General features: G+C 35.6%; 1 protein-coding gene across 2 annotated transcripts in view; it reads right to left on the reverse strand.

Moving 5' to 3' along the window:
* Positions 1-303: 303 nt before the first annotated feature.
* The window catches only part of RORA (RAR related orphan receptor A), a 234,833-nt gene continuing 221,537 nt past the window's right edge, over positions 304-13,599 (reverse strand). For both annotated transcript variants that reach the window (XM_064361366.1, XM_012442987.3), the window contains 3 exons: positions 13,063-13,173; positions 12,023-12,135; positions 304-9,683 (listed from right to left, as the gene is read on the reverse strand). In XM_064361366.1, coding sequence (XP_064217436.1) covers positions 9,519-9,683; positions 12,023-12,135; positions 13,063-13,173 — 389 coding nt within the window. In that variant the 3' untranslated portion in view covers positions 304-9,518. The remainder of the gene's footprint in view (positions 9,684-12,022; positions 12,136-13,062; positions 13,174-13,599) is intronic.

The following is a 13,599-nucleotide window of genomic DNA, read 5'->3' on the forward strand; positions in this document are numbered from 1 at the left end:
GGCGTGAGCTACTGCGCCCGGCCAATAATTTTTTTTTTTTAAGTGCTATACTATAGAACAATGCTTCTCACACTTTAATGTGCATACAGATCACCTGGAATCCTTAAAAAATGCAGCTTGATTTAGTAGGTCTCAGTGGTGCTTGGGATTCAGTAGTTCCAACAAAGTGGCAACCGACGCTGTGCATCTGTGGACCACACTTACTAAGCTTCTTCTAGACCCTTCACTAGAGACAAGATGTAAGCTAGGAAACTATGTACAGCACAACCCATTAAACAAGAAAAAAGAAAAACCAGGCAAGTGTTCCATTAGAAGCTGAAGTTTTATTATAGGATAACAGTACATAAAGCACATCTAAAATTGATGTGTTCAATGCACTTTTAATAAAGGTAATGTAATATTAAAGGTACAGTTTCTAAGTACAATATAACAACATTCATATTAGAATGAAAATTGGAGTATTTAAAAGACAACATTAAATCTCTCTTTTTTGTACAGCTTGTATTTACAAAATGAATCAAAATATTTTTTTTTAAATTCAGGACTCAATAAAATAAACAGCTGGAAATAAGCAGACTACTGTAAGAGTGAATTGAAAAGAAAACCCAATGTAAGTGAAAAGTTGGATGATCCCCTAATAAAGATCATTAGCAAAGTTTTAGTTCAATACTAGTTTTAGGATTCCCATAAATGGCTTGCATTTTTAGTGTGGCAGAAAAGGAGTTTTTACATACTGTACACAAAACAGACAGCATATATTTATAGGTACAGTATTACTGTTTCCAAACCTGCATGTATATTTACAGAAGGCTGAGTTTGTTACTCACAGAGGTTTGTGAAATTTGTGTGCTTAATCCTCAAGACCTACACACAATTAGAATCAGCATTTCATGTGGTCTTTTTAAATGTGGCTTAAATAGTTGGTTGTAGAAGAAAAAATATTAACCATAAGGCTTGCCTTACTTTATAAATTTAACAAAACAACCCAGGAAAAAAAGTTTTAATGGGGCACACTTGTTATCATTTAACCATTGTCAAATGCTGACATGTGCTGGCCTTTGTGCAGACGCAAAGAGATATATACAATCTCTACTCTCAGGAAGCTTAGGATGCTAAATGGTGCTTTTAAAAAAAAAAAGGTTTCAATCTCTTTCCAAGCGAGGCAGTTAAGGAATGATGTGATTTATATTAAAAGAGATTTCTCTCTAAACTGTGGCCAATCCACTTTAAAAGGTTAACTATTAGCATTAGCTCTCATTAACCACACAATTGCATTTATAATTAAGGTAACAGCAACTCTTCCACAAAAATGGAAAATGTCTAGAATTGTGGGTAAATATGCAGTGCATGGAAGCCAATAATCATGGCTTGAGAATTTATCACCTTCAATTACAAAAAGTGCAGTAAACAGAAACATTTGCTCTACATTTATAAATTGCTCAAAAATCTTTGCTAAAGATCTTACAAATTCAGTAATATTACAGAACAATTCTAATCAATATTTAATAAGGTTAACTACATCCTTAGTTAGATATTTGATATACTTTGCTTTTCAATAATGCCAATAGATCTTGGGAGAATGGGTAAAAAGGTTTAAGTAAACTCATTATTAAATAACTTTAAAAAATGAAGGTCCTTCACTCAGTTCATGGAACTGGTTGATGTCATATTGCAATAGGACATCCCTTGTCGAATTTGCTTTACGGCCCATGTTCTGGCAGAGGATGTCTCCATCCTTCTCATCACTCAGGTAGGAGGGGAAAGGTTTATTCTGCCATCAAGCCACCTAGGATATTTTATATAAATGCCTATTGTCTATAATAGGAGCTAAGTATACAACTCTGTTAGGTGCCAACAATATAATTCCTTAATAAGAAAAAAAGTGTATTACTCCATTAAACAAGTTTCTTTAGGATCTTGAAGGCCTGGCAAAATTATTTTTCAGCTTAGGAGATATGCTATAAAGCCAAGTCGCAAACATAAAGTAAATGCTAGTAAGTTTCCATATAGCCATATTTATAAACAAATTCACCCTATGGATGTCAAATATCCATACTAAGGAAGTAATTTTATCCTAATTAAATACACTCTAGAATAATTTATATAACGATATTATGTATTTAAAGAGAAAAGCATGTCCCAAATCCAGCACTCTGATACAGCTGCCAGTTGGGCGTAGGTAGATATATATATATATATATGTATATATATACAAATATATAGTTATACTCAGTGAAATTAACAAGACCCAAAGGTGGTATTGTCTAGGAATAAAAGGGATTTTTTGTTGTTGTTCACAAAAGTAACTTGTCTAGCACCACACATCAGAAAAACACAAAAATAGCACACTCTAGTTCTAAACAGCTATGTCTAAAATAGATTATATAGTAAAACCGGTATTATACAGCATATTGTGGATTTGATAAACAGATAAATATTTGCACTGAGTAGGCTGTTTATAATATAACATTTTCTTATCTATACAGAATGAAAGCCAAAAAGTTAACTGTATAGAGATGTGCAGAACAACATTAAATATGACTCAAAAGCAGGGACAGGTAAATTTGAAAGAAGAGTAAGAGAGAAAATGTTTACAGGCCATTACAAGTTCTTAAGTTAATAGTAAATAAGGAATCGATTGCTCAAGTTGAAGAAAGCAGTAAACAAGAGATTGCATTTACATGCAGATGTCTAAAATTTGTATTTTTTAAGTCTATGCACAAAAGTCATTTGTTTTATTGCTTGACATTCAGTTATGGCTAGATTATTTAACCTATTTTTTTTTGTACTTTGGAAACAAGAATATTGTTAAAGGTGCCATAAAAATGGACAACATTGAAAACGGTTTGCAAATAAACCACCTAACACTGCAGTTCTTTATACATATTAAAAGCCTTGTCTGGGGTTTGTCATATGTTAAATATTATTTAAACTGGGAAAATATGTTGTAGCTTGAAGCCTCCCATTGGCCCAAACATCCAATACAAAAACACATCTCCACAAAAGGAGCAGGCAGACAATACAGGTACATTTACAGAAGCAGCCAGCTAATGTCCTAATGTTTAAAAATTTACCACTGTTTAATATGAGATTTCAAACTGTGTGGATAAGAAGAGAATTTTGGATTCAGGAAGATGTATACAGTACATACAGATTTTTTTGTGTGAAATCATTTTCACTATATTGCTCAAGAATTATCTGCATTTACATATGCAATCTGCTCAATGATAATCAAGTTCCTATAAATAGTATTCATCCACATTAAAGTAATAACGTTGAAAAAGGAATCACACATGAACACTGGAGAGAATTTAGTTGTTCTTGGAGAACAACATAATGGCATGTGCAGCATGTCAAAGCTAATAGCAAGCTGTCTTTCATTAGTTCTTAGAAGCATGAAAGAAAAAGAAGTGGTACTGCTAATGTGGCAAAGTACACTAAATGTAAACAGCAAACACAGATTTTCTAGGCATCTATTTAAAATGTTCATATTCACTTTCTCAATAAAAGACTCCATGTTATGTTGCATCACTGAAAAAGGCTGTTTCTATTTGGACTGAATATTCTGTCATTCATTTATAAATAAATGACTGAATGTATTTATTGCTGTAAGTTCTGAGGGTTCGGTTGAACATGGAGATCCTCCCCGCCCATCTAGGATGGCTCCTTGGTATGAAGTCAGGCTTCTGGATTCTTATAAAAATTATTCTGGGAGCCCGACAACACTGATCTCACCTACACAAACAAACAAACAGACCCAGAAGTGAAACCAGTTACACAGTGGAGACGTTGCTAGTCAGTCTTCTCATCTCTTAAAAATAAATAGTAATAGGAAGGTCTCTATAATCAAATCTGGTGGAACCTCTCTATTAACATTATGTTTACAGACAGAATGAAGACGTGTGTCATAGAATATTACCAATAGATCAAGATTTACTATTGCATTTGCATTTCTGGGCACATTATTTGAGCTATAGTATAAAGTTATTTTCATGGGGTTCCATATCATAACTTTATAAGAAGTGGCAATCACACGTTATATAAAAATGTCAGTAGCGTGTGTGGGTATACACACAAATATACCAATACACACACACACAGAGGACAGATTTCTACCATGTTCCATATTACTATCAAAAGCAACATGGTAAAGATATCCTTTTCATCTTACAGACATGGGAAGTTTTCCCACATTATGCTCCTCTGTTATAGAAAGAAAATATATAAATCTTCTTGTGAATGTATATCCTAAGGTGAAAGAATCAGAGCCAACAGTTACACTGAACTTCTCTGACTTTATGGAAAGTAATATGTGGAATATGGTAGCAAAACTGTATTTCAAAAATGTACAATGTAACACTAAATGTTGGCTCGAGTTGCTGCTGTCATACAGGCAGGTTTTGTTTTGCCTTTAAACATTAGCTCTTGTAATGCATCAGCTCTAAACTACAATGTAGAAGAACTGTTTTCCATGAAGGAATTTTTGGTTTGCTTCTAGAGGAGAACACATGATAACAATAGTTAATTGCTTGTATTTTTAAAACATATTTTATCTTTTACCTAAATAGCTGTACTGATTACTGGTTTTTAAAATTTTTATCCTTAATATGTAGAATTTGAAAGAGTTTTTAACATATGATGCTATATATATATATATATATATTTTTTTTTTTAATGAGTATTTTCATTAGAGAAACGGTAATTGGAATATGCAAGGACTATACTTTGAATGATGCTCTTTGCTGGTACATTACCTATTAATTTATCTTTTAAACACACTGGCATAACTTTGCTTTGGAAGTTATTCAGTGTTTTGAAACACAAGACTGAAGAGCACATCAAGTTCTGAACTCAACAAAATGAGATGAGAGTAAAGAGTTTACACACACGCAGTTCTATATAGTTCACTTGTGCCTTGGAGGGATAGTATTATCATTATTATTAATAATAAAAAACACAATTTGTCCCAGTAGTACTGGCCACCCTGTTTTAAGAGTTTTAGGAGATCCCTGAGCACATTGTTTCTGACTCTTAACCCCAACTCCAAAATGATAGGGCTTCTATCGTTGATATCAAGATGGATTGTCATTCACAGTAAGTCAATCATAAGGTGCTTATTTACCCTTGTTTTTCACCAATCAGCACAAAGAACTGTCAGAAAATAACTTTTTATTATTATCTTAAAATAATAGCATTGGAAGGACATATGATTTAAACAATCAATGTTTGAAACAGTGGCTTTAGGATTATTATCTGGCTGCCCCCTCAACAATAACAAGTGATTCGATCGACATTCCTTAGCCAAAAACAAAAGGCAAAACAAAACAAAAAAACCCCACAAAACAAAAAAACCCCAAAAAACTGTACAAATATGTATTTTTCCCTGAGGGATCAAGGTACACCCGCAAGTGCTCTATGTACATATTGCACTAGAGAGGAATGAAGAACATGTGCAAAAAAGCAACAATGAGAGAAGCTTACATACTACTAAAACCTTTTCATGAAAGATACTACTAGGTTGTTTTGCATTTTGGAATGTCGGAACACAACAGCTAGCTATTCCTTAGTCTAAAACTAAAAACACACATTTCTACTATGGCACATTCAATGAAATAAAAAGTTTTCCAAAGACAGATAGACAAATTCCATCAAGAAAATAATACAAAGTTTGTTTGTTTGTATTTTTTTTTTTAGAAAATTACATTACTTTCTTTCTTTGTTTCACATTACAAAATCTTTTTTTCTTTACACAAATCACATTTTATTGCAGGAATATTTCAAGTGCCATCAAATATTTATAGAAGGGTTAAAAAAATAGAAGTCTCTCTAAAGTGGTCCAGACAAGGCTTTGTATAGAATAAATCTTTTTTTTTCCCCATCTTCTAGTTTTGATTTAAGTATTTTGAATACATTTTCTTTTCCATTGACACTTAGTAGCCTAGAAGCGGTCCGACACACACACATCATACACATGCAAATCTCTCTCTCTGTCTCTCTCACACACACACACACACACACACTCTCTCTCTCTCTCTCTCCTTCCTCACCTGACCCTCAGCCCACCCCCATACGCTCACAGATAACTGGGTATCTACACTATAAAGAACAACCAAACTTAGAAGCAGTGTCTTAAGTCATGTTTTTCTTAAGTTAGAAAGGGTGAATTAGGATGCTGAAGACTTTTAAAAAAAAATCCATAGCTTTAATACAAAGTAAGATGCTGAACACTTAAAAAAAAATCCATAGCTTTAACACAATTTGCAAACTGTCCAAAAAGCACTTTCATCTGTACTTTTGTTTGCATTGTGACCAAGGCCAGGTTTTTCACAATATAATAACCATTTGGACACCACTGGGACAGAAGGTATTCAGGCTTTGTACAAAAGCCTTATTTGCCTTATGTAAAAAAAATTTATTATAAAGGCATTGTAGCAGCAAGGCTGACAGTGATGTGGTTCCAGTCCTTAAAAGACTACTGGACATTGAGGTTTAGGAAACTTTAATCAGAAGATCTATTAAGGATAATTGTTCTGATATCACCCAAGTATTTTATGTCATCACATAGGTGTTTTTATAATAATGAAGAAAGGAAAATGCAAAGTTTTTCACATCCTTTTCTGAGCTCCGTACTTTTTTCTAGCTGAATTTACTGTTTAACATCAGATCCCAACTTAGATCCAAATAGTAGTCAGTTGTCTCCTTGTTTCTCGGAGCATGTCTCTGTCTACTATTTCATTCTACTCTGTCAATCATTCGACTTGGCTCTTAAGCTCCACCCCTGCTTTTCTTTCAGAAACACTTGGGAAGAAGCATCATGTTATGCTATCATGGTTTACCGTAAAAGCAATGTCACCAAGGCATGACTATTACTGAGGTTAGAGCATGAGTTTTCTTGTCTGTTTTGTTTTGTTTTGCATTAGGTACATGCAGAATCCTTACCGGGAAAAGGAATTTCTTTTAAGTTCAACATTATGTTCTCTCTCACCCTTGAGAAATTCAATTTGCTCTTTATTATTTCACAAATGGACACTGGAATTAGGTTTAGTTGCTCTTTAATGCGCTAGTACCTGAGGCTGGTCATATTCAGAAAGCTTTGGTTAAAAAGAAGTTAATATACTTTAATAAAACCATCCCCAAATTTAGTGAATCTGAATGACAAAAAACAAAACCAAACAAAAACCAAAAAACAAAACCCAAACAAAAACCAAACACCATTTCCTCCCAAAGGAGAAACAACAGGAAAAAAAAGGACAAATAAATAACTGAACTAAGCTTGGGACTCTTCTTAGAGTATAAATACTATTGATCTTTAAAGGAACTATGCTTACTTAAATTAAAGATTTGATTTAACCCTTCTTGCCCCAATATAAATACTATATGCTGACAGGTAGCCTCTCTATATAAACACATAAAATTTTACATGCCTGTAAGAAATTTAAAGGAATATTACTTTTGTCTTCTATTTATGGTTAAACCCTTATTATGTTTGTGGAAAAAAAAAAAAAGTCGGATGTTATTTAGGCTTCATACACACATCTGTGTGAATAATAACTTCCCGTTTTCCAAGTCCCTCAGGAAACAAGTCAGAAAAGTCAGTGGAGTTACAAACAGAGTGAAGTGCTCTGGGGAGCCCATGCTGGTAACCCAGCCTGATGTGAGGAGCTGCAATTCCTGTGGAAGATTCTGCAGGGACACCAGCGGCAGAGGAGACTATTTCTTGGACAGAAAGGGCTGTGTGGAAACTCCTACCTTAACATCCATGGGAGATGTTCCCTTTTCTGTACAAAATGGTCTTCGACCCGTAGTTTGAATCCCACCCTAGTGTGACTAAAATCATCGTCTAAATGCCTACATTCTCAAAAGGTCACTTGTTTTTAAAATATGCATACCTGTTTATCAGACTATTCCTTTCCCCTTCCCCCACTAGGGATTATTTTTTAAAAACCATGAAATTAAACAGAAACAACTCAGTATTTCTCACCTGAACACACCAGCCAAATAATCTTCTAAATATTTAATAAAATAAATTACAGTCCACAGTTTCCTAGTGAAGATAAATACAAGAGTAAATGTTTGCAGCTAGCATCAACTTCACTTTAAAGGCTTAAAGTATTTAATATTTAAATAAGAGAAACTGGTTCGACATTGTATGCTCCCCTCACCCTCCTATCCACCGTTTTTCAAATATGGAGAGCAACATTCTTGAATTATAGCATCTATTGACAACAAGTCTAGAAGTAGTTCACTCTGAGATAAACTCATAGGGTTCCTAGATTATACCAAGAACACAAACATTCACAAAGTAAATGCTTCATGTCTTCACATGGGGAGTGTGTGTTTCCTCCAGATATAATCTTTGGGTCCTTCTTATAATAAAAGCTAGATTCCAATAAATATTCTGGTTATTGATTTGTTCTCAAAGCGTAAGAGTTGCGAGTTGAGACCGAGTCCGTATTTAACTACTGAATTGTGTAAAATGAGTTTCCCTCCCTCGCCTCCATGAGGTGGCATTTTAAAAAGCTTTAAAAAAACTGAGCATGATGGTATATGTCCACAGCGCCAATCAATCACTCAACTTTGTATGAAGCATAAACACATCTATCATTAAACTTACCAAAAAGCAAAGTATCATTTAGGGAGAGTTCCGTTTCTAATTCCAAATTCACGTGTTAAAAAAAAAAAATCCAACGTGGTGATTTCTAGATATGACCAGCCAGTATTTTAAAAGTAATTTTGTAAACAGCAGCATAAATACCTCCCGACGTACCTTCCAAGCCTTCTCAGTTAAACTTGTGTTTCTGGTGCACATGCGACACGACAGTGAACACGCTAGCATTTAATTTAAAGAAAAAGGTGCAAAATGAAAGTGCCTTATCAATTCAACAGGAAAAGCTACACCAGTAACTACATTTTATATTAATTAAAACAATATATAAACAATATCTCTTTTAGCTATATATAGTCTTCATGCCCATTTACCCTGTAATATATTATAATGCTATTGTTGCTACTGCTATGGACCCTTTTCATGCCATCCTGCAGACTGGCAATAATCAGTGAAAAAATAAAAACTTCCTTCATGAAACAAAGAGCCAGTTGTGCAAAGTAATGCCGCAACCTCCGCTATGCACACCAGTCACCGATTATTGCTGGACTCTCTGTTGTTACTGACAGATTGGTGACTCTGTAGAAAGTCTGTGGGCAGTGAGCTACAGGAAAAGGAAATCCTCCGACTTTAGTACCCTCCTGTTGTAAACAGAGGTCAACGATCAAGAAGTCAAGACAGAAAAAGGGTCCATATCTGTAGGCATAATGGAAATCATATGCATGAGAAAAACAAGTTCAACTTTTATTTGTTTTCACTGTTTCCCCTCCTTTGCCTGACCCCGATCACCAAAAGATGTGCAGTGTGTGGCGCTCCAGGTCTGTGCAGGGCCATATAAAGTGTCTCGGTTAATTTTTTTGTTTGTTTTTCATGTTTGTACTTCAGACATTCTAGAAGTGCTTAGGTGATACATTTACCCATCAATTTGCATTGCTGGCTCAAATTCTGAAGTGAACAACTCCTTGTATAATGGAGGAAAATGAAGTCGCACAATGTCTGGGTATATTGCTTTAAATGCCATTAGCTTTTCTGTATGTCGTCCACATAAGGCTCTTAATGTAGACACCTTGCATATTAACTGTAAATGGAAGAAAGGACACACTGTCAGGCAAGAACAGGAATGAGCATCAAAAATCAGGGAATCCGAATGATCTTTACGACACTATTTATAATGGTCAAACACACTTAAAGCAACTTAAACATCTAGTAGCAGAGGACTGGTAAAAATAAATGACGGCTGGGAGTGGTGGCTCACGCCTGTAATCCTCGCACTTTGGGAGGCCGAGGCAGGTGGATTGCCTGAGCTCAGGAGATCAAGACTGGCCTGGGCAACACGGTGAAACCCCGTCTCTACTAAAATACAAAATAGTAGCTCGGTGTGGCAGTGTGTGCCTGTAATCCCAGCTACTCGTGAGGCTGAGGCAGGAGGATTGCTAGAACCTGGGAGGCAGAGGTTGCAGTGAGCAGAGATCGCACCACCACTCTAGCCTGGGCAACAGAACAAGGCTCAGTCTCAAAAAAATAAATAAATAAATGATGATACAGTCATGTCACAGAATGCCAAGTATACATTAAATATGATTTTCAAGCCGAATAATAACTAGAAAAGGTGTTCATATGCAAAAGTTGGCACAGCTTGTTAGCGGCTGACTCGAGACAGAACCCAAGGCTCTTGACTCCCCCTCCTACTCAAAGATGGCTTCTGCTCTACTTCCTGAAACCCTGCCCTCCATCACTGCGCAAAGAAGAGGTCTGGCAACAGAGAAGCGGGTGAGGGACAGTGGTGGGTAGTGAGGGCACTGCAACTGGAGATGACGGCATGCCCTATACATTTTATGCAGAACTGGCACTAGTCAACTCTAATGATCAGCTTCTGTTCGATAAAGAGAGTTGTGCCTGTAACAAACCAATTCTGGGCCTGAGCACAAGAATAGAGTCAGAAGGCCTGGATGGAGGTACCGCCATTGATCATTTACCAGCTGAAGGTAATGACACAATTTGCAAAACTGCTTTTAAATTTCAAAGCACCTCACGAAGGCAAACTGCTTATTATTTTAACACAGAATAATCTTCTCTAGGAAATGTTTTCACCAGATCTTGTCCGCGTGTTAAGCGCTGTCTATCATCGAAGATCCTAATGGTACCCTTGCCTTTGGGCAAAACAGTGGAGAAGAGAGTGAAGTTCCTGACAGGGTTCCTCCCTTTTACTTCCCATTGGTGCCCCATTTGCTCATTTAACAGGTGCAAAATCAAAAGCAAAACAGCAATTAACCCCTGGTTACCCTTTTCTGACCCAACAGGTTGGAAATGAAAAGCAAAAACAGCAATTAATCCCCAGTTACCCCTTTCTGATATAACCTAGTTATTAGGAGAAAAAACAAGCAAACAAATAAACAAACAAGAAAACAAAACCAAAAACCTCTCATATCATCTCACACAATAAAACACATAAAATAAGAAAGAATAGGGCTGATTTTTCTAAGACCAAATACATACTACCAGCAAGGGCACTGAAGGGTATTAGCACATTTTTAAAAATTGGCATTACAATTATATTTTTATTGTGAAAGATAATGATCGGTAAAAATGAAACCTTATGCTGTGAATACAGAGTAGTGATGGGAAAGTGGTGACAACGCCAAAGTCATTTACTGTTGATGACAAATGAACTGAATGGAAGTGGAACTAATATTATCATACACAGTCATTCTGATTAAGTCTTTTAGTCCTTTGTAACTTCCTTCTAAATTCAAAGATTCTAGGCTGGGCACAGTTGCTAACTCCTATAATCTCAGCAGAGGATGGAGGATCACTTGAGGCCAGGAGTTCGAGACCAGCCTGGACAACACAAAAACTACAAAACTAATAAAAAAAAAATTACAAAAACATCTCTACAAAAACTAATAAAAAAAAAATTAGCCAAGTATGGTAGCACATGTGCCTGTAGTCTCAGCTACTCAGGAAGCTCAGACAGGAGGATCTTTTGAGCCCAGAAGTTCAATGCTGCAGAGAGCTATGATTATTGTGCCACTGCACTCCAGCCTGGGAGACAGAGTAAGACCTTCTCTCTAAAAAACAAATAAATTCAAAGACTAATTTTCTAATTTATTTCGGTGTGGAACATTAACTCTGCTTTATGCCCAACTTTGATGGAAGAGGAGAGTTTCTAGAATGTAACTTTTTTTTCCCTACATTGCCTTATTGTTGCAGGACACTTTGTAATCAGTGATACTAAATATAATTTAGACTGAATAATGGGTTTTTGCTCAACAGAATTTTTTTCAAATGGAGATGATTTCTTTTTAGTAGCCTGTTGCTTTCTGATATTGTTGGGAATCGCTCATATGACTTAACATGACCATACTGGCAGCATCATTCGTGCCAAGGGATAATTCAGGCCATGCCTTTGGCTCTCACCTTTGTTAGTATTCCATCTTCTCGGTGATTCTTCTGTAGGACGTGCTGAAGAGCTAGCTGAATTTTCTGTTGCAGTTTTTCAATTTTTACCTTTTCTTGCAGCCATGAGCGATCTAAACATAAAAAAATGATATTCTTTAGCATTCCTCCCACATGGTGTCAGGATCCCCTTTCTCTGGATTCTTTTGATACAGATAATTGTATCACAGTGAATATTTAGAGACGCAGAGGCCAGTTTCACTCCTCTTTGAAAATTTCTGCTAATGGAGTGAAAAGAACAGAGTGTTAAATCTTTCTATTTTTACCAATACTTAGGGGAAGGAAGGATCCTCCCCTTCCAGAGGATAAACAATTAAACATGAGGCCATACTCATATGAATGCAAATGAAACCACCATGGCCCCTCAAGATTTTCAAATAATTATACTTGGAATGAAATATTCATCATCAATCCTGCTAGCTTTTTTGAAAAATATGAAAGTTTTCTTATAATCTTTGAGAACCAAAATTGTCAATAGAATTCCAAGTGACTTAAGTGTTGTTAATTGAGGATAAAGTCTTTATGTGTAAGTCTTCCAAATGGAAGGTAGCGACTAAGCAAAAGTGATCATCCCCAAACATGCAGTGCTGGTTGAAAACACAGATTAAATTCAGATAATCTAGTGGATGACATCTAAGTGAATTTTAACAAAAAACAGGATGTCTCGAAAATCATGTTATCCTGGAGACATGTATTAAGAAAGGCAACCCTATTCTACGAAAGCATTTCTCTCGTATCAGGAGGTTAATTCTGGACTGGGTTTTATTCAATTCTCATTTCTTTTCAGTTTATCTGAAAGGCATGACGTTTTCTTAAAAGAATATATGTTTGTATTGGAGGGAGAAGAGAGGGTATCATTTGAAGACTTAAAATTAGATTTAATAACGGTGGAGACCTCTCTTAATACCTCTCACATATTTTATGGCTATTAAATGTATGCACCTTGTAAAAATTCTTTATCTTAAGACAATTCTAAAACCATTTTTATTTGGTTATCTTACCTGCTGACATCAGTACGAATGCAGAAAATAATGCAATTTCATCTTCAGTCAGGTGCATAGAACATAAACTCTTTCCAAATTCAAACACAAAGCTAATAAAGTCTTCACAACCTGCCAAAATTAAAATAAAGACAGTTTAGAATTTTGGTTACCATCTTAAGAGAAAAACCTAGGTCCCAGGTTTTCCTAAGGTTCTTCTAAGACCCATAAGAGGTCTTAAGAGAAAAACATGGGGGAAGGTGAAGAGAGATCCAGTGGTTCAAGATTGGAAGGAACAGTAGTAACATTTCTACAGTTTAACAGCTTACAATCTTAAAAGTAAAATCTGTTTAGCCATCACCACCATTGCTACCACTTCTATCACATCACCATTACCACCATCATCCTCATTCAAAATAATGAGACTGAACTTTTGTTATGTGATGACTATGACAAGTATTGCTCTAAGATATTTCTTTGGGTTTCTTCTCATTTTACAACAGCTTTACGAAGGAGGGATCATTATTATCCCTATATAAGAGGTGAGGAAACTGAGAC

Source organism: Aotus nancymaae, unplaced genomic scaffold (assembly GCF_030222135.1).
Source record: "Aotus nancymaae isolate 86718 unplaced genomic scaffold, 86718_ANA_hifiasm-v0.15.2.pri h1tg000041l, whole genome shotgun sequence".
Classification (NCBI taxonomy): Eukaryota; Metazoa; Chordata; class Mammalia; order Primates; family Aotidae; genus Aotus; species Aotus nancymaae.